This window comes from Brienomyrus brachyistius, chromosome 18 (genome assembly GCF_023856365.1).
Source record: "Brienomyrus brachyistius isolate T26 chromosome 18, BBRACH_0.4, whole genome shotgun sequence".
NCBI classification, from domain to species: Eukaryota; Metazoa; Chordata; class Actinopteri; order Osteoglossiformes; family Mormyridae; genus Brienomyrus; species Brienomyrus brachyistius.
Window position 1 is genome coordinate 16,596,863 of NC_064550.1, and position 20,090 is coordinate 16,616,952.

At 47.0% G+C, this 20,090-nt stretch overlaps 1 protein-coding gene across 13 annotated transcripts in view; it reads left to right on the forward strand.

Moving 5' to 3' along the window:
• The window catches only part of nbeaa (neurobeachin a), a 168,979-nt gene that overhangs the window by 76,071 nt on the left and 72,818 nt on the right, over window positions 1–20,090 (forward strand). For 4 of the 13 annotated variants that reach the window (XM_048984060.1, XM_048984062.1, XM_048984064.1 and 1 more), the window contains exons 17-32: window positions 123–215; window positions 2,915–3,023; window positions 3,344–3,425; window positions 4,508–4,631; window positions 5,262–5,454; window positions 6,227–7,219; window positions 8,858–9,075; window positions 9,604–9,757; window positions 10,558–10,581; window positions 11,941–12,121; window positions 12,553–12,674; window positions 13,714–13,821; window positions 13,990–14,158; window positions 14,735–15,248; window positions 17,196–17,350; window positions 19,500–19,623. In XM_048984060.1, the coding sequence (XP_048840017.1) occupies window positions 123–215; window positions 2,915–3,023; window positions 3,344–3,425; window positions 4,508–4,631; window positions 5,262–5,454; window positions 6,227–7,219; window positions 8,858–9,075; window positions 9,604–9,757; window positions 10,558–10,581; window positions 11,941–12,121; window positions 12,553–12,674; window positions 13,714–13,821; window positions 13,990–14,158; window positions 14,735–15,248; window positions 17,196–17,350; window positions 19,500–19,623 (3,363 nt within the window). Of the gene's footprint in view, window positions 1–122; window positions 216–2,914; window positions 3,024–3,343; window positions 3,426–4,507; window positions 4,632–5,261; window positions 5,455–6,226; window positions 7,220–8,857; window positions 9,076–9,603; window positions 9,758–10,557; window positions 10,582–10,918; window positions 11,003–11,940; window positions 12,122–12,552; window positions 12,675–13,713; window positions 13,822–13,989; window positions 14,159–14,734; window positions 15,249–17,195; window positions 17,351–19,499; window positions 19,624–20,090 lie in introns of all 13 variants that reach the window. The other 9 variants (XM_048984059.1, XM_048984072.1, XM_048984073.1 and 6 more) reach the window with 5 other exon arrangements.

Consider the following 20,090-nt stretch of genomic DNA (forward strand, 5'->3'; position numbering starts at 1 on the left):
CACACACGCATGCTTCTGTGTGTGTGTGTGTGTGTGTAACATATGAAATACAAGTATATGTAGAATATATTACCAGGCAGACCAGCTTCATATGTGGGTTCTGTGTCGTGTCTGTTCTCCAGGGTCGTGTACAAGCTTCTGGCCTCTAAGAGCGAGAGCATTCGGGTCCAGGCACTCAAAGTCCTCGGCTACTTCCTCAAACACCTGGGTCACAAGTGAGTGTGTCGTGTGTCCCCCCCCCCCCCCCCCCCCCCCCCCCGCAGTCTTCAGTCCTGTGCTGCAACACTGTCATTGTCTCAGTGTCACACGCCCTTCATTGCTGTCATACATGGGGATCCTAATCATATCTGTACAGAACTTCCTATTTTTAAATGAAACTTGCATTGAAAGCACTTCAAAGAGTAACAAAAACAAAGAAACATAATGTAACGTTAGTAAACAGGCTACAAATTGAGTAGCGTGAATTTGGCAGCATGTTTTTTGTGCAGGCAATGTCAGCAGTTTGTTTCCTGTTCTTTTGGGGGGGGGGGCAGAGGTGGCCAGGGTAACATGTCAGGCACCTGAATCACTGTTCCAGACATACAATTGGCACAGAAGCTGGGGTCAGACTTCATCACATCTACTGAGCTAGATGCAAAGAATATATTTCATTTTATCACAAGAAAGATCACGTGTTACAAACTTATTATTGAAACATTATAACCAAAGACAGTTAGATGTTACAACCGCTCTCTTGAACTGTATTCTATGCTGTGAAACATCAGCTTCATCAGTTAGTGTACTGTAGTTAATTAGCCACTCTGACATGAATACAGGTCAGATAACATTGTTTCTGCAATGCGAAATCAGCCACAGCATGATGCCTTCAGATTATCTGTGAGTGGTGCTTTAGCAAAATGCCCATTTTCAAGCAGTAGTGGTATACGTTTGGGCTTGTGTGTGTATATGTGAAAGGCCCCCTACTGGTGACGGTCTGCCAATGCGCTGCCCTTTTAAGGATCCAAAAGGCAAACCAAAAGGCTGCATTTGGAAAGCGCAAAGAGATCTGGGATTCCCGCACCGCGGGAAGCCCGCTGCAACGACGGCGTTGTTTTTATTTACGGACTGGGACGACGCATCGCTAAATGCCTTCCCCCGGGTTTGCCGTCACCGTCGGCCTACTTTCACGCTGACAGGCTGATGGTTTGTTGTCGCCGATGGCAACAGCGTTCGAGTTCTTCCCGACCTAGCAGCATTCAGCTGAGACGGGCTCTGTGGCCACTCACTTGGAAAGAGGAGGCAGGGCAGCCCGGCCTGTAGAGAAGGAGCTGCCTTAACCGCTGCCTTGTCCTGCAAACCTAGGGGCACTTGTCCTTCTGCCTTCCTTGGAAGGGATGACTGCATGGTTTCAATCAAGAGTCCAGAAGGGCTTCATCGACACGTCAACCATATACAGTAACAGAACATACAGTGACGCGAAATAATGTTTCCCAGAACTGCGGTGCTACACACATACATAAAGTGCAAAAATAGACAAGACGAATGCAGATAACAATCAAGGTATGACAAAGTTAATGCACCATGGTGATGTAAACAATGCTGCAATGTTTAGCATTCAGGCAGTGACAGGAGCAGCGGAGAATGAATGAGTGAATAGCGATGGCAATACGTTTTTTTTTTTGTTTGTTTTTTTAGCGGGTTCAGTTCCTGTTGGTCGAATTGCCGTCCAAAAGGGCAGCATCATGAGCACTGAGCTCGTGTGCTGCATTAGTGTTATTGTTACTCTCCTCTGCTGTTCTTCTCAGAATCAGGCTCGCAAAGGCTCAAAATTGTTTTTTGATAGCTGACACTACCTGATACTTTAACCTCCAGTCTTAGAGGATGAACTGATTATCTGTATAATTGGGCTAATTTACTCATTTATAGCAGCGTGTGCTCCTGTGACCCTGCTCAGAACACGCAGTTGGAAGATGGACGCTTGCATAATAGCCGGCCTGTGTGAGTGTGGCTGCCACACGAAGCGACAGATACGAAGAACCGTGGCCCAGAGCAGCTACCTTCACTCAGTTTTACACATTTTTTTCATTTATAGCTTTGTGTTCAGGGAAGAAAACCAGGTTAAATACGTTTTAGAGACCAATGTCATTTTGGAACAAGTGACCTTAACTACTGTGCCACCTTGTGTATTAATGTGGATTTACATAATGATGGAGATGGGGTCCAAACTCTGGTTTGTATTTTCTCAGAGTCCCACCGTGGGTTCCACACACAGATGTTTTGACGTAATTCCTTCATCAGTGTGTGATTTCAAAAGCACGATCGGATGTTTATACAGACAAAACAATTGTGCTCACAGCCCATTGTGCTTTTGTGCCTGGAACCCAATTTGGGACTATAGTAGAATACAAACCACCGGAGTTCACAACCCATCTCCATTATTTTGATTGCTTTGCAGTGTCTACAAACTGATGGTATTTATCGTCCGAGTTGGCAGAGTGTTTGGAGTTTTTTCCAATTAATGTGGATTTACTAAAGACAATAGCAATGTAAAATGGAACAAATATGTGATTAAAATGGGATAAGTATGTTAAGCATGAAACAGATCAGTGGTCGCCAAGCAGCCACCAATACACCGTCTGTCAGACCCCCCCTCCCCCAGGGAGAAGAGGATACTGTGTTGATTCGGCTGCTCCCCAGAATGTGTTTCCTGTGAAAGTAGCCGGCACTGTAGAAAAGGGTGGAAAGCACTGGGTCGGATCTTGAGACCCGGAGTGGCTTTATTTTAGTCCTGATGGGAGGTTTCTCTGCTGCCAGCCACTGCCTGGCTCCGAGTGGCTGACGGGAAGCGGGCAAACCCCGTCTGACGGCACACCCCCCCCCCCACCACCATGGATTTTCAGTCTCGTGTTTCCTCACATTTCCACCACTTGCACAGGAGGAAGGTGGAGATCATGCACACCCACAGCCTCTTCACCCTTCTGGGTGAGCGCCTGATGATGCACACCAACACGGTCACCGTCACCACCTACAACACACTCTATGAGGTATGGTCCACAGCCTGCTCTGCTTTTTTGTTGCTGTTGCTGCCGCTGTCATCAGGACCACAGAACTAGAAAGTTCTGTCTAGCAAAAGGTGGGGTTTGAGGTGCTTGCAGCCTTAGTGACACAAAATCCCGCCTGCTTTGTGGTGAATGACACTAACGCTTTCCGTCAGTGCCATTGATAGCCATTTAAATATGAATGATGTTCTTGCACTTTTTGTTGTAATTGCAGCTTTTGCCAGTTTTCAAGGTGAAGCTGCTTGTGTTGTGTTTGCGTGCAGATTTGTCACCTGCTTCGTGTCCCTCATGTGCTCCTCCCACAGATTCTCACAGAGCAGGTGTGTACCCAGGTAGTCCACAAGCCGCATCCGGAACCCGACTCCACTGTGAAGATCCAGAACCCAAGTGCGTTCCTTCCTCAAGCTGAGGTCAACCTCAGTTGACATTTACACACACAACCCCCCCCCCCCCCGTCTGTCTGTATCTGTCTCCTTCACTCTCTCTGTGTCTCTTTGTCTCTTTCTCCATTTTTCTCTCTCTTTCTCTGTCTGCCTTTCTTTCCCTCCCTTGCTCTCTCTCCTTTCATTCCTCCCTTACTCTCTCTGTCTATTTCCTTTTCTCTCCCTCCCTCTTTTGCTGCCTCCCTGTCTTTCTCTCTCTCTCACGCTCTGACTCTCTCTCCCTTTCTCTCTCACGCTCTTTCTCTCTCTCCCTTTCTCTCACGCTCTTTCTCTCTCTCACACTCTGACTCTCTCTCCCTTTCTCTCTCTCTCTCCCTTTCTCTCTCACGCTCTTTCTCTCCCTTTCTCTCTCTCTCTCTCCCTTTCTCTCTCACGCTCTCTCTCTCTCCCTTTCTCTCTCACGCTTTCTCTCTCCCTTTCTTGCGTTCTTTCTCTCTCTCCCTTTCTCTCTCGCGCTTTCTCTCTCTCCCTTTCTCTCTCTCACGCTCTTTCTCTCTCTCTCGCGCTTTCTCTCTCTCCCTTTCTGTCTCTCACGCTCTTTCTCTCTCCCTTTCTCTCTCTCACTCTCTGTCTCTCCCCTTCCTACCTTGCTCTCTTGATTTTTCTGCCTGTCTTTCTCTCCCTCTCTTTCCCTCCCTTGCTCTCTCCCTCCCTCCCACACTTTCCTCCTCTCTCTCCTTTTCTCTGACATGCACATACACAGCATCATGGGGGAACAGGCCACATAAGAGGTCTACACTGCTTTCTGGTCACACTTGTGTTGAATTCCTCTGTTTATTTCCCTTTATAATTCTAATTTAATTATTGCCTGATTATGTCATCCAGAGAGACTTACAGTTAAAACAACTATACAGTTTTTAAATTAGCAATGCTGGGTCTGCTTGCTGAAAACTTTGGGGTGACTTGCTCGAGTAGCAGTGGGGCTTTGGAATTTGAGCCAGTGATCCTCCAGTTGGATGATCAGCTCTTACATCCCTCACCTTGTGTGAGAAGCTGTCCTGACTGCTTGTGTTCATCTCATACCAGTGATCCTGAAGGTTGTGGCCACCCTGCTGAAGAACTCCACCCCTAGCACCGACCTGATGGAGGTCCGTCGCCTCTTCCTGTCTGACATGATCAAGCTGTTCAGCAACAGCCGTGAGAACAGGCGGTGAGAGTTCACACACATCTCTACACCTCTGTAGAAATGCATTGGCAGTCAGGCAAAGTGAGCACGGCCGTGCTCTCCCACAAGCACAGATGTAGCCCCTGGCTCCTTCTGCCCACTCACATGTTTTGGGTGAAGTTCCACCTAATTGTTCTATCCAGTCCAACAATTTGCACATGGGGAATAAAAAAATTTAAATTTTATTTTTAATGCCTCCCCTCCCCAGATGATCTCTCTCACCTTCTTCCCTAATCATACAAATTATTATTTTTTCACGATGCTATCTTTTGTCAGAACATGAATTGTATGTGTCTCTCAATGGCGGGTGCTGTGTCACTCCCACTGTTGCCAGAGACGGCATTAGTCATACTTTTAAATGGACTTCATTGTGTTTTTGCACAGCATTTTTATTTATGATCCCATACGTTTATAGCCCTTAGAGTCTGAGCCTCCAGATCCTCGTTTCTGTCATAGGCCGTTAGAGATTTAATAATAGAAGCCCTCTAGAAGCCTGTTACGGGGGATTATGGTTCAGCTGTTTTGTTAAGGTAGAACATGGCCCTTTTGTGACCACAGCGGGGGGCTTTTTAAGGCCTGAGTGTTGATTAGGACTTGGCTGTCTCTGTGAGCCAGGTGCCTCCTCCAGTGCTCCGTCTGGCAGGACTGGATGTTCTCCCTGGGCTACATCAACCCCAAGAACTCTGAGGAACAGAAAATCACGGAGATGGTGTACAACATCTTCCGCATCCTGCTGTATCATGCCATCAAGTACGAGTGGGGTGGCTGGCGCGTCTGGGTGGACACGCTGTCCATTGCGCACTCCAAGGTGAGCGTGACCGAATAGTGAAGAACGCTTCCCTCTGCTGGTCTTACTGGTGTATTGGCAAGTGCCCTAATCCCTATTACGTCCGCCTCAGGCTGGATATTCATTTATCTATCCAGTTATATAAACTAAGATTGTTATTAATAGCGTTTTTCAAATTGCCACTTATTTTTGGCAGAACGAGTTACACATTTGCTCTGAAGCGTCATGGCAACGTGTCCTTTCAAGGCGTCAGGATTCAGATACACGTGTCATCACACAACCCAGAAACACATTATATGCTATTAAGTGTTCAGCCAAGCATTATATAGGCTCATTAGCCATGGCCTTGCGATTGGCATCTATGTGCAACCTCTAGTGAAGCTCTAGTTTTGGTAGTGACAGTGGGCTGCAAATTGCATGCAAAGACGCATGTCGCGTATCTGCTTTTATGTGACATCTAACTGCAGATGCTGTGTGTTATAGCATCTTCTGTATTGGATATGTGGCTTATTGTCTTACTGTTTGTTTTTCTGCAAAAAATTGTTGTCCACGATTTAAACCAATTTTTAGAGCGGGGCTGTTCAAATCACGGTCCTCAGGGTCGGAGCCCTGCTGATTTTCCAGCCTTCCTGTACCTGTGGAGCTTCTGTGGCCAGTCAGACTCAGTATTAATTAAACTAACTACCTAGTAGAACTGAAAACAAGGCCTGGATTTGGAATCGAGGTCCAGCTTTGAACAGCCCTGTATTAGAGGTTTATGGAGCAAGGTCATAATTTGTTGCACTGCCCCCAGGTGACTTATGAAGCTCACAAGGAGTACCTGGCCAAGATGTACGAGGAGTACCAGCGGCAGGAGGAGGAGAACATCAAGAAGGGAAAGAAGGGCGCCGTCAGCACCATCTCTGGCCTGTCTGCCCAAGCCCCCACCGTCAATGGCGGCATCGAGATACGCGAGAACGATGACGGCTCTCAGACTCAGACTCCCGAGAGCGAGGTGGACTATCCTGAGAACGACTCGCGGAATTTGTTGGCAGAGGGCAAGGGGTCAAGCGGTGCAGCTGGCGGGGCAGAGCGGACTGCCGTCGTTTCCACCGCCGCCGCCGGCGTGCGTGTCGAGGTACACGATCTGCTGGTGGACATCAAGGCGGAGAAGGTAGAGGCCACTGAAGTGAAGCTGGATGACCTGGACATGTCCCCAGAGACAGTGGCAGGAAGTGGGGTGGCTGAAAATGGGGCCCTGACGGGCGTAGACTCTCTCTTGGACAGTGTGTATTGTGCCGCTGTGGGCCAGCTGACGCCTGAGCAGAGTGTGGTAGATGGCGATGACTCGGCCCCGCTAATCACGTTAGCCGACGAAAAGGATAGTGTCCCTAGCGGTAATGGCTTCCTATTTGGCCGGGTACCCAGCGGTTCCGACGGGAAGCTGCTTCCTGAGCTGGCGTCAGCCGAGCCGCTGGTCCACACTGGCAGTGCCAGTGACGACTTGAGCCTGCTGGCCCACATGACCACGGCTGGTTCTGACATAGTATCACCAGCCGTCACGACTCCCAGCCTCCCAGAGGACGGGGATTTCAAGCTGCCGGCAGCTTTGGCAGACATCAGTGCCATCGCGGAGGCCGAAGGCACTTCGAGGGGATCCGAACATGAGTTGGGCACAGAAGTGGACCCCTCCTCTTCAAGGAAGGAGGGTGGGATCGACGCAGCCAGCACCACCTCTGACACCGAACGGTCCGACGATGGCAAGGACAAGGAGATGAAGAAGATCCAAACCACGGCAACGACACAGGTACATCGAGTACGGCTAATGTTGCTGATGCTCTGTAAGTTTGGTAGGATCACTTAACTGCTCCATAAATATTAAGCAGAGGAGTAGGGCTGGGGGACAAAATGATAACAATAATTATCGCGGTATAGTTTTCCACGTTCGCCATAGCACAGCTCGATGAAAGTTTGATGTAATTGAAGACCCAACGTATCACTGGCGACATCTTTTACATGATGTCACTTACTTTGTGACTGGAAATGGAGCACAAGCGCAGGCAGCAGTAAGAACACAAACGGAGGATTTACTGAACAAATATGAGAATGCAGTAGGACAGGCAGGCAGACAAAAGACCACACAGTCAAAACAACAGGGCGACTCGCCGGGAGAGCAGGTACGTCCAAAGCAACCCATCCAATAAGTATAATCCAGAGAAATCCAAAACAAAGTTCACAATACAATTCAGCCCATGACAAATCCACACAGTAATAATCCAGAGAAACGCTAGGAAAAGTGGAAGCGGTGACATTTTGTTAGTGCCGACTAAAATACCCTGTTCAACTTCCACCTCAGATTTGTGAAATGTGAAATGCTGTCTAGCAAGTGCTTCTCAACTTCTGTTGATAAAGATTACTTTAAAAACATACCTGGTTTCTTCAACTTTTACTCAGGAGCAAAAATCAGTCTTAAAATATTTTACAAGTATTGTGATATTTATCGATATTACCTATTTTATCGTGATAACATTTTTGGCCGTGTTGATTAGCCCTACAGGGGTACTATTGGCATGTTTATATTTCGAAAATAATTAGGTTAGTTAGGACATCATTGGTGGACTGCCCTTCAAAATGCAAGTAAACAAGCTAGCTTGCACAGTCGTAGTAATAAATAAGTAATAAGGCCACACCTTTCTTATCTTCAGAAACGTCCTTGGTTTAAGGCCTGCAAGACCAAAGGATGTGAAGACTGAGATAGACAGAAACTAGTTATAGCTATAGTGTTTTAGTCAAGGAAACATGAGCTCAGTTGTCGCACAACAAAATGTGACCTGAGGGTCTAGTGGCAGAGCAGAAAAGTTAGGAAACCCTGCTCAATGTCCTTGACCACTTTTGAATTCCATGTCTCCAGGTCAGATCAGATAAGTTGTTATGGTAACCCAAAGGTGGTGAGTCACTCAGGTCCTGGGAGGTACAGGAGTAGAGGGCAGGTGGAGTGTATAAGGCAGGTCAGTGCACCAACCTGGGTCAGGCTGTTGGGGACTGAACCAGGCTGTGCATGTATGTGATAGTGCCAAAAATGAATCACCATGTTCATGTGCTTAGAATCATAACTGAATGATAGTACAGTACTGAAATGTCTTTGAAGGATCTAAGAGAAGACTTTACATGAATTGAATTAGGACATGAAATCAAGGCAGTGGAGTAGATAGGTTTATGGTTTCTATCTTGTTTTAGTATCTACTCTGGGCTTCCCAACTGTGTAAAAGTAGAACCCTATAAATATCTAGGGAGGCCAATCAGCAGGTCCACTGGGTAAATATTGCTCTGATGAATGTACCTAGTAATTTGAGCAGAAAGTGCACAGGGACCTCCCCAAGAGACGCAATGCAAGATCTACAGTTCGGTGACGGCTTGTTGGGTGTGACCCCCCCCCCCTCCCCAGGCCCTCCACGGCCGCATGGCCAGTCAGATGGAGCGGGACTTGCGGGTGGACCTGGGCTTCCGGGGCATGCCGATGACCGAGGAGCAGCGACGCCAGTTCAGTCCGGGCCCACGGACAACCATGTTCCGCATCCCAGAATTCAAGTGGTCACCTATGCACCAGCGGCTACTGACTGACCTCCTCTTCGCCTTGGAGACAGACGTGCATGTGTGGCGGAGGTCAGCATCTAAGTGGGACTACCTGCGTGTGCTTGGACTCCCTAAGGCAGGGGTAGGGAACCTGATCCATGGAGAGCCGGTGCGGGTTTTTGGGATGGCCTCTCAGTCAGCCAATAACAGTGGATTCCAAGGACTGGAGTTGAGAATCGCTGCTTTATTATTGGCTGACTGAGAGGTCATCCCAAAAACCCGCACCCACACTGGCTCTCCATGGATCAGGTTCCCTACCCCTGCCTTAAGGGATGTGGCCCTGATCCTTATTCAGCAAGCACAGCTGCTTGGGAAGTAACCGTTAGCTAGTACCCAAGTACCAACCTGAGAAAACAAATAGTTTTCTTTGAGAGATAGAGATGTACATAAGAATGAAGAGAATAGCTGGCACTGGGCGTAGAGCTGACATAGAGATTTAAAGCAGCCAATCCTGTCCTTTAGGCACATAGCTGCTATTGGAAAGATTTTTTTCTGCTATATAAGTAATCGAACCCTTAAGAAATGGTCAGTTTAACAGATTCTCTCGCTTCTCTGCAGCCATTCCACCAAATCTGTCATGGATTTTGTGAACAGCAATGAGAACATCATCTTCGTGCACAACACCATCCACCTCATCTCTCAGATGGTGGACAACATTATCATTGCTTGTGGAGGCATTCTTCCGCTGCTCTCTGCTGCCACCTCCCCTTCTGTAAGTAGGACTTTACTGCCATCCAGTGGCCGACTTTGGTCCCAGCACCTCATTCATTGTGTCGGTTTCAACCATAGCCCCTGTGGCCAGTACTGAAGGTGTCAGGCTATCTGAGGATGTCACACCTGATGAAAAATGTACCAGGCACACCTGAAACTGGCTTGTTTTTTCATTTTTACATAATTTTTATATATTATTCACTAGTGCCACAACAAATCTTTGAGATATTTGAAAGACTGCCCAAGAAACCCCAAAGTATGAAAACATTTTCAGAATGTCTGCTGAGGTAATTTTGTGGTGATTTTGAGGTAATTTAAGAAAAAAAGATATTTTATAGTTACAGTCCTATTATTTAACTTCAGGTTTATGTCACCAATACTGCAAATGCTTGTGCTGAAGTACCATATTTCACCGTGCATGTGGCCTGAGGTCTTCCGAGGCTTTGGAGGTCTGCAGGACCCCAGCTAGAGCCCCCTCCTGCCCTGCCGGCCACTGATGGCACATATATACGTGCTCAGCGTGGATTTAAGACCCCCTAACAAACAGCACCTTGCCTTAAATACTGATATTTATTTATTTCCTTTCTCACATCTGTCACACACTTTCTGCCCGAGGTGCAGCTTCTCAGTTCCTTTGTAAATCTAGAGCTTCAACAGACCTTTTAATCGTGAGCGACTGCACTCGATTCTGCCCAAACTGCCGTTTTCTTTGGTTTTAATCCTCTTTTGTGTTGTTTTTTTTTCCTGTGTTTTTTTCTGTTGTACTTTCGTCTGTTCTTCTTTCGTCTGTTGCATGTGCAGAGTTCAAAGGTTAGTACGGATGCTGTAAGTTTCAGTTTCTTTACATTTTTCTAACATTAAACGTTTCAGATTTCGCCGTTGGGTAGAAATTTGTTGTTTTGCTATTCTCTTGGGGTGTGTGCTGTGCTATGAATGTTTTAGTGCAATGACGTTTTCACTGAAACGAAAAATAAGAACTTGAAATGACAGTGCTCCAGTGTAGCTTAGAAGGCATGCAGTCAGGCCAAGTAATGGCAATAATGGCCACTAGAGAACACGCCTCATTGTACTGTACACTGCAGTAAGGAGACAGGGACCCTTGCTCTGAGGTTTCCATGATTGCTTTCCTCTGCTGGTCTGTCCCTCTTTGTCAACATGGGAGAGGGATGGAAGATCCTCTTCTGAAAAAGTGGCAAAATGTGGAGAGGCCGCCCCCATGTCTGGGGATGGGGGCCTCGGGGGCGAGGTGGGTACCTACATTAAAGGGACCTCACCATCTGTTCCACTGCTAGCAACACTAATGCCACCTTGGTCATCCTCTGGACAGTCTGCTTTCTTGCGTGGCCCCTCACTGCACTTTTATTGGTCCTCTCACCTCCCTTCAGTGTTCTCCCTCTATCAATGTCCACTGTTCCTCACGTTACCCCGCCCACTACATTTTGATTGGTCCTTCCAGCCATTCATTCCTTTCCCTGAGAGCCGCAGCTCATATGGAGACAGGACTGAAGACACTTGTGGCTTACTATATTCTGTGATGTTTGTCTGTTTATCTGCCTGAAACACGTTCAGCGTTGTCAGCAAAGCAGGCCCGTTGCCTTAGAATCAGGTGGTGTTTTACACTTCAGAACTCCAAAAGCATTTTAAAATGTAAAGCTTGTAGCACACGGGTGGAGAACCTGATCCATGGAAAGCTGGTGTGGGTGCTGGTTTTTGGGATGGCCAGTAATCACTCAGTCATTAATAAAACCATGGTTCTCAACTCTAGTCTGGGGGCCCACCGTTATTCGTTGATCGAGAGGTCATCCCAAAAACCCACACCTATGCCGGCTCCCCAAGGATCAGGTCCCCATCCCTGTCTTAGCAGGTGTGACTCCTGCTCTGTCCCTTACCTGCCCCAGTAAAATACTTCTGGGAGGTGTAGATGGTGGATTGGGGTTTCACTGGAGTTCCTGCTTCTCTCCTAATGTCTGTAATGGTAACAAATTACACAGTAAAAAATTACTTTTTTATCTGTGTGTGTTTGCACGCCTGCAACATCCTGACCAAACCAGCCAGTGTTTTACCCATTCGTCTGCCTTGGCCTGGGTTCACTGACAGTGGCTGGTTTGTTGACTGAGCTGCTATTTTCCAACATCTCACGGTGAATCCCCCCACCTCCGCCGTCGCCCCTATGCTGTGACACAGACGGAGCTGGAGAACATGGAGACCACACAGGGCATGTCCCCCGAAACTGCGGTAACCTTCCTCAGCCGCCTCATGGCCATGGTGGACGTGCTGGTGTTCGCCAGCTCCCTGAACTTCAGCGAGATCGAGGCGGAAAAGAACATGTCCTCCGGGGGGCTTATGCGGCAGTGCTTGCGGCTGGGTGAGCGCGTGTGTGCGCGTTTCCATGCGTGTGTGCATGGCTGCAGGAGTGTGTGTGTGTGTGTTTGCATACAGGTATGCAATGGTATGTGGATGTACATATGCGTTTGCATACAGGCGTGCATGCTTGCTGGTGTGTGCGTGTTTGCATGTGGGTGTGCATGCCTGTGTGTGTGTGTGTGTGTGTGTGTGTGTGTGTGTGCACACATGTGAGTGTGTATATTTGATTGCGGGTCTGCATGCCTGCTGGTGTGTGCATGCCTGCAAGTGTGTGTGTGTGTGTGTGTGTGTGTGTGTGTGCGTGCACACATGTGAGTGTGTGTATTTGATTGCGGGTCTGCATGCCTGCTGGTGTGTGCGTTTGCATGGGGGTCTGCATGCCTGCAGGCGTGTGTGACATTGCGGTCTCTCTCTCTCTCGCCGTGATGCCAGTGTGTTGCGTGGCTGTGCGTAATTGCCTGGAGTGCAGGCAGCGGCAGCGGGATCGCACCACCAAGCCCCCCCTCTCCAACAACAAGGCCCAGGACAATCCCAGCCTCCCCCCTGCCAGCAAGGTACACGTCTCCCCCTCCCACACTATCTGCATGGTCCACCTTGATTGTTCTGGAACCACATTCCACATTCTTCGTGTTAATAATATTACATCACACACAATAAACTGTTCTGAAGAATTAGAGTATCACTGTCACCATATAATACCACATAATACGGTGTTTTGAAAATCACGTACAGTACAAAATAATACTTAGTGCTGATTACATTTCGAGACTTATTGTGTCATATATATATACTTTAATTGTATGTGGACTGTTTCAGCAATGCTTTTATGTCTCTTTGTGTTATGCCTTACTACAGAAATAAACTTACAGATTACATATGTTCTTGTTAGCTAAGACTTGATTTGTATATATAATACTGTGCAAAAGTCATGAAGTGAAAAAGATGGTAAAATGATCTTCATTGGTATAAGACAGATATTACATCTGTCAGAGAGTGTTGTCTTATTTGCAGCAACCGTTCAATACACCCCATATATTTTTTTAAGCTGACCACTAGTATACCTCACTTGGCTAATCAGTACCTCTATGATTTTTTTAAGCTTCTTTTATTTGTTCAGTTAAAGTAATTAATTAGTTAGCTAAACAAGCTGGTGGTGAAATTTAGCAAAATACATGGCATGGCTGGGATGTCCCTGGGGAGAGGTGTGACATCAATATCGGTAAATTTTTGGAGAACAGAAGAAATTGTTGTTTGTTTTTAGTTACTCTTAATTTTCATATGTTCTAATGTTAGTGTTTTTTTTCTAAGCAGATAAATAGCTTTAAACATTTAAACAGACTTTTGCACAGTACTGTATATTTAGCCTAGCCTATTAGCCTAGCCTATTAAGATTGCCTCGTTCTTCCAGATGTTTTACAGAATAGCTAGACATAGTGGCTTGTCTCTTTCAGTCAGGGTGGCTCTTTCCATCTTTCTGTCTGTCTGTCCATTCGTCTGTTCAGTCAGTATGAATTAGCATGTGAGGAGCCGGTAGGCATGTGCTGAAGCCAGGTGGGTTTGAAAACTCTGCTGTTCTGCTATTCCCTGCTTTAGACTGCCATAGAGAATGTCCCCAGTAACCTTTCTCCCATCAAGGACCCTGACAGACTTCTGCAGGATGTGGACATCAATCGCCTCCGGGCCGTCGTCTTCCGAGACGTGGTGAGTATGTGCGCGGTCAAGGTGCCGCTTCTGGGGAGCCTGAGCCACTGCCTGAACATATGATGTCTGCCCATCTTTCTCCCTTCCTATCTGTCTGTCTCTCTGTCTGTCTCTCTGTCTGTCTCTCTGTCTGTCTCGCTCTATCTCTCTGTGCGCCTCCCCCCGCAGGATGACAGCAAGCAAGCCCAGTTCCTGGCCTTGGCTGTGGTCTACTTTATCTCTGTCCTGATGGTGTCCAAATATCGGGACATTCTGGAGCCCCAGAGAGAGATTACCAGGTCAAGCAGCCTGTCCGGACGAAGCATCCGGCAGGAGATCAACTCGCCCACCAGCACGGGTGCGTGGCTCTGCCCTGCTGTCTCAGCGCTGGTGCCAAACCGCCACCTGTTCCTCTAAGCAATCCGAAAATGAAACACAGAGAACACAGCGATGCGATCGGCAGGAGATGGGGTCTCGCCACCTCGTTAGTGTGATTTATGAGCGCTGCTAATTGGTAAAGCTAAATTAGGCCTGCTGTTTAGGGTGCTGAGAAAGCACTGATGCAGGGCCTTTTATCACAGAACGAAAACGGCTCGTGGGAGATTTACTGACAGAAAAATGATTCAGATGTTTCAGAGAGATAACCAATCAGATTATAGAGGAGGTGTGTAAAAGCAACTAGAGGAGGCGGAACTAGAACATCTGATTGGTTGGTCCTGGTGAAAAATCAGACCGCAACCAAAAAACTAAAAGCGCCAAAAGTCTTGTATTTTGTTTGGATACTTAGTGTTTGGTTTGTGTTAGGGCTGGGTGGGGGTTAAGGTTGTCATTGTTGGGATTAGGGGTTGTCCCATAGAAATGAATGGATGGTCCCCAAACAGATATGAATACAAGTATTTTTATGTGTGTGTGTGTGTGTGTGTGTGTGTTACAGAGAACCCATCGGCCCTAGCAGAGGTCAGCCAGGAGAAGGACATAGGGCCTCCTCTGGAGGAGGTGCCTTTGGAGCCCTCGCTGCCACACACTGACTCTGGCATCGGCGAGGAGCAGGTGTCCGCCATGCTCAACGGCTCAGACGTGGAGCAGGCTGCTGCCGTCCCGTCGGCCGCGGCCGCCTCTGTTACCTTGGTGGGGCCTGTGGTCGGGGGCCCGGACGCCATGAGTGAGCTGCTGGGCACGCTGTCTTCAGAAGTACACAAGTCTCGTGAGAGTCTGGCCGAGTCGCCCGCCGTGGGTGTGGCGGTCATGGAGGCCCTCAAGCCTGCCCCGTCCATCTCCAGCATCTCCCAGGCCAACAAAGGAATCAACGTGAAGGAGATCCTGAAAAGTCTGGTGGCGGCCCCTATGGAGGGCCCTGAGGCAGGCCCCGAGCCCCTGCCCTACCCAGATCCTGCCATTAAGAGGGAGGCGCAGGCCACCCTTCCCATGCAGTTCCACTCCTTCGATCGGTAGGTGGTGGACTCTCATCAGGCATGGTCTATGGTGATTAACAGTATAGTCTACCTTTCTGTACTGCGGGCGTTAGAGGCGCAAGCCCCCCAAATCTAGAAAAACCACGGAAGGCCAAGCCATGTGCCCCATGCTGCCTGGGATATAGCCCCCAGGTGCTACTGCAACCCTGACCTGGAAAATTGGATGGATGAATGGATTGACGTGGAAAAAAACTAAAGCATATATACTTGTGGTGCAGAGGTTCATGTTAGAGCATTAATTTAAGCTAGCGCATAAGCTAGAGTGAGCTGCATAGGGTCAGTCTAAATAAATCAGCCTGCTAACTTGATTATGTTCCCATGCATTTCAAAAATATAAAAAATGTATAAATTGATTCCGCAGCAGGACAGTAGTGGGGCATCTCTCTCACAAAGTCATTTCCACATGCAGGATGGGTTGGCCGTAAATGGTTTACTTTGCTGTGTTATAGTCAGAGATGGTATTTTTTCAGACTGCAGGCGTCTCGTCTGTAGTCATGTGATCATCATGTACGGTCGCCCGAGCACACGCTTATTAATCTTAAGATTAATCCTTGACTTCCCTATAGCAACTCAATTAGGACAGCATTGTTAATAAAATATGCCTTGGATAATCTATACATCATTCATGAGCGCTCAGCCAATGAATTATTAATAGGAAGAATTAACATTTTGCCACTGGCCCTTATCTGTTACTTTAATGGAACCTTTAATGGACCAGATATCTAGGAGTTTCTGGTTTGTGATACCAACTGAAAGAAACGTGAAAGATAAGACGTTATCTTTGAATTACCTAATTTGATTGTCTGCCGCGTTGGATGTCTCCAAGCGTAAAGTAGGCTATAGATAAATGAGGCGGTTGTCACCTCTGAAACTGAACGTCCAAGGCAGTTCTGGAAGTGATTTAAGGTTTTGGCTTGGTTTGGCGTCAGCGTTTCTCTGTGGATCCAGGTCCTCAGGTGAAACCACAATGGAATCTCTCAGAAAAGCCAACCATATAGTCCATTTGTCTGTGGGGCCTTCACCTTTGCAGTAGGATAGCCCCCTCCCTCTCTATCCCATCCTCACCCCTGTCAGGGAATCCGTCTGTCTGTAGGTACCCCTGCCAACCTCCCCTTCCCAAAATGCAAGTGTACAGTGTGTCAATCTATAAATTAACATGCCAACCTTCTTCCTTAATGAGCCAGTGTCCACGATATTTACATGCGCTGCTCCATCACCTCGATTAATTCGCTTCCATGAGCCACAACCTTTTTTGCAGTGAGATCATCCTGGCAGGTTCGGGGAAAGGGAGCTGAGCGGGGGGGTGGGGGAGGGGGTCGGCCAAAGTGCCGAGGTCTATTCCTTCACTGGAGTCTTGTGGTATCTGGGCTCACTTCTCTTGGGCCTTTATTGCAAATTTGCAGTGGCGAAGAGATGGTTCTGGGCTTCCTGACCCAGAGGGACATTGGATCGCAGCTCTATACAAGTTGTAGTTCCTCAGCGTTGGGGAAGTTGCTCACAAAAGTAAGCCATTACAGACAGAAATGGAAAGTTCAGGTCCAGAAAGTACAAATCCAGAACAGAAAGTTTTGTTTCAACCAACCAGAATACTCTTTGTACTCAACTATACACTCAGCTGTCTGTAATGGATTACCTTTGTAAGGAACTTACCCAACACTGTAGATAAGCAGAATGCATGGCCCATACAATGCGTATTGTTTACAGGATTTAGATGAAGTGCCCCTGAAATTTTTAATTTGTGTATGTTCGACAGAACGCTGTGACTCCACAACAATATGCACTCTCGCCCTATGTGATGATTGACATGCTGCTTCTCCCCACAACTCAGTGACTGATTTAATGCTAAAGCCCAATGTGGAGTCTGTCCCCTAGCACCTGGTTCCCATCCCCGTGTCTGACGGCGCGGTCTGCCCTGTCCCCCAGGAGCGTGGTGGTGCCGGTGAAGAAGCCGCCCCCCGGCAGCCTGGCTGTCAACACGGTGGGCACGCCCACCGCCGGTGGGGGCGCGGCTTCCGGAAGCACCCCCAACATCTTTGCTGCGGCCACAGCCACGCCCAAAAGCATGATCAACACCACAGGTCAGCCTTCTGCTTGCCACACATCTGGGCTGGTTTTCCAGTACCGAGTTCACATTTTCTGTTTATCGCATTTATTTGAACAGTACTGTGTAAAAGTCTTAGGAGAAATAAAATGATGTTGAAATGATCTTCTTGTTGATGGAAGAACTGATATTATATGTCTGTCAAAATATGTCACTTAATCATTTCGAAACCTCACTGAACACCAGTCCAGCATTTTTTTGACTCCACCACTAACTTGTTGTATTTGGCTAATCAATACCTCATTGACTAATTAAGTTAATTTATTGAGCCGGTGATAACATTTAACGGGATGCTCCTTAGGGGAGGTTCTTACCATCCAACAAGATTTCAGCAATATTTTCAAGAGCAGAAGAAAATCTTGTTTAATTTTTGTTGGGTTACTGTTACTTTGTATTTGTTCCAATGTAAAATTGTGTTTTGTTTTCTGAGCAAATGTATATTTACTACCCAGATAAACAGCCTTAAGCATTTTTTTTGCTTGCCTAAATCTTTTGCAAAGTAATGTATATAAATTGCTATAGCAGCTGGTAAAACAGCAGTCAGTTTATGGCTGGGTTAATTAGGCTGGACGCCTTATTCACATGGTCCTACCAGCACAACAGCTGCCAAGGTTACCACCTCACACTTGACTGTCCTATTGGAGTTGGGAAATGGCCACCAGTACTGTTTGAATCCTGAGTGCACATCAGGAGGCCAGACGAGGCCGCCCTTCATGTCCGCGTCGTTTCCCGAAACACTCACTTTTTCTTTGTGTCAAATATAGATTTGAGCGCGAGTGTCTAATAGAGGGTTTTTATATGGAGATTTATTTCTGAACATACTCCCGCTTGTGGTAATTCATCTTAATTTGAATAACCAATGGAAAATTGAATCATCAGTGGAAATTATTTCCCTTTTGAAGACATGCAGGGAATTATATAAGCATTTAATGAGTGTTAATGGAAGTCAAGGGCATTACAGTTTTCCCCCAGCTGGTCTGCTTGAAGTCAGTGACCACTCAGGCCACTTGCAGTGACATACTCCAAACACTAGATGGCCCTTTTCTCATTGCATGTGAAGAACCACTAGAGCTGTCCAGAGAAGAGGCAGGACTATGGCCACATTTGAAATCGAGTGCTGCATCAATAGCTTTGTAGTTGTTGCTTTTTAAATCTGGAAATGTGGGGGAAATCTTGCAAATTGTGAGTTTGTGTATGTAATGCATCCCCACAATATATTGGTAAAGTATGTTTGTCACCCTTTGACAAGTCAAAGCGACACAGCCTGATGCTGCAGTAAAAGTGCCGGCTGGTTCTATTTGTGTCTTATCGGGCCCGTATGTCCTCGTCCCTGTGTGTTCAGTTATACCGCTCCTTTGTAATTGAAGGTTAACCCCTTTGACCTTACCTGTTAAACCCCCCCAGGTGCATAGTGGTTATGTAGCACAAGCTAATGTTCAGTACTCTGAAAGGGAAGCCAGCTTTTGGCTAACCCTAACAAGGCCTTCATCCTCTTCATCCTCAAATTCATTTTACTGTTTCGGCCAGTTACGTCAAGGGAATTGTGGCTGGAATGAAAACCAGCTTATAAGCCCCCTAATAATAATAACAACAACAACTTTATTGTGCCTTTCTCATCCTCAAAGACTAACAATCCAATACAATATCCAAAAACCACAGAATGGCAACAACAAATACAAAGGCAACCTTACAACTCTATAAGGAACCGAGTTTAATGTGTCTGACCATCACACATCTGAACCTAAAACTCATGCACACCTACTGTAACTCATTGCACGGTCACTTTTTAATATAGTTAAGTTAATTCCACTATCTCTTCTGGTAATTTGTCATTTTTCTCTGTTGCGTGTTGCTTTCTTCTGCACAGTCTCTGAGCAGGCCAGCTTTTCCACTGCACGTTGTACCTGTAACTGTGTGTGTGAAGAAGAATCTATAAATGATGAATGTGGTTTAGATTAATGTTGATCTTAAAACTAATACCCAACTTTCTGGGAACCTCAGAAAGGATCTTTTGTCAGATTGTCACTTTCTATGATATCTGTATATTCCAGGTCAGGTGTTCCGGAAAGGTCCAGCAGAAGACACAGGACCAGCCTTTTTAACTCCTTTCTATCCTGCTCCTATAGGTGCCACAGACTCTGCCTCCACTTCTTCTTCGTCCTCCAGCTTCGTAAATGGAGCCACTAGCAAGAACTTACCAGCCGTGCAGACTGTAGCACCCATGCCTGAGGACACTGTGGAGAACATGAGGTAACTATAGAGGTGGAAAGTTTGGACCCAGGAAGTAAAAATCCAGGCCAAGCTTTTGTTTCACCCAACTAGTTGAATTTAACGAGTCAGTCACAGAGGACTCAACTGGTTGGTTAAAACAAAATCTTGGTCTGGATTTTAATATTTTGGACCTGAACTTTGTGCCTCTGGGTGACTGTGCAACCTCCCACCCTCCATGTCCAGTTTGTTAGGTCTACCCTAAATCTCGCATGCATTCAAAGAGGACAGCTCTTGAAAGGTGCTTCTGTGTAGCCATCTCAGAAGTGGTCTAAGGACACAGAGACTGTTACTCCACTTCTGCGCCATTCCAGTGCCTTTTCTTTCTGAAGAAAGCTGCATTCCTGCTTCCTGCTGATGGCTGTGGCTGTGGTGATGACTATAGCAGTGACCACAATCGCTGTGAAATACATGTTTATCTTTTTTGTCCATGTCAACAGGGCGGGCTG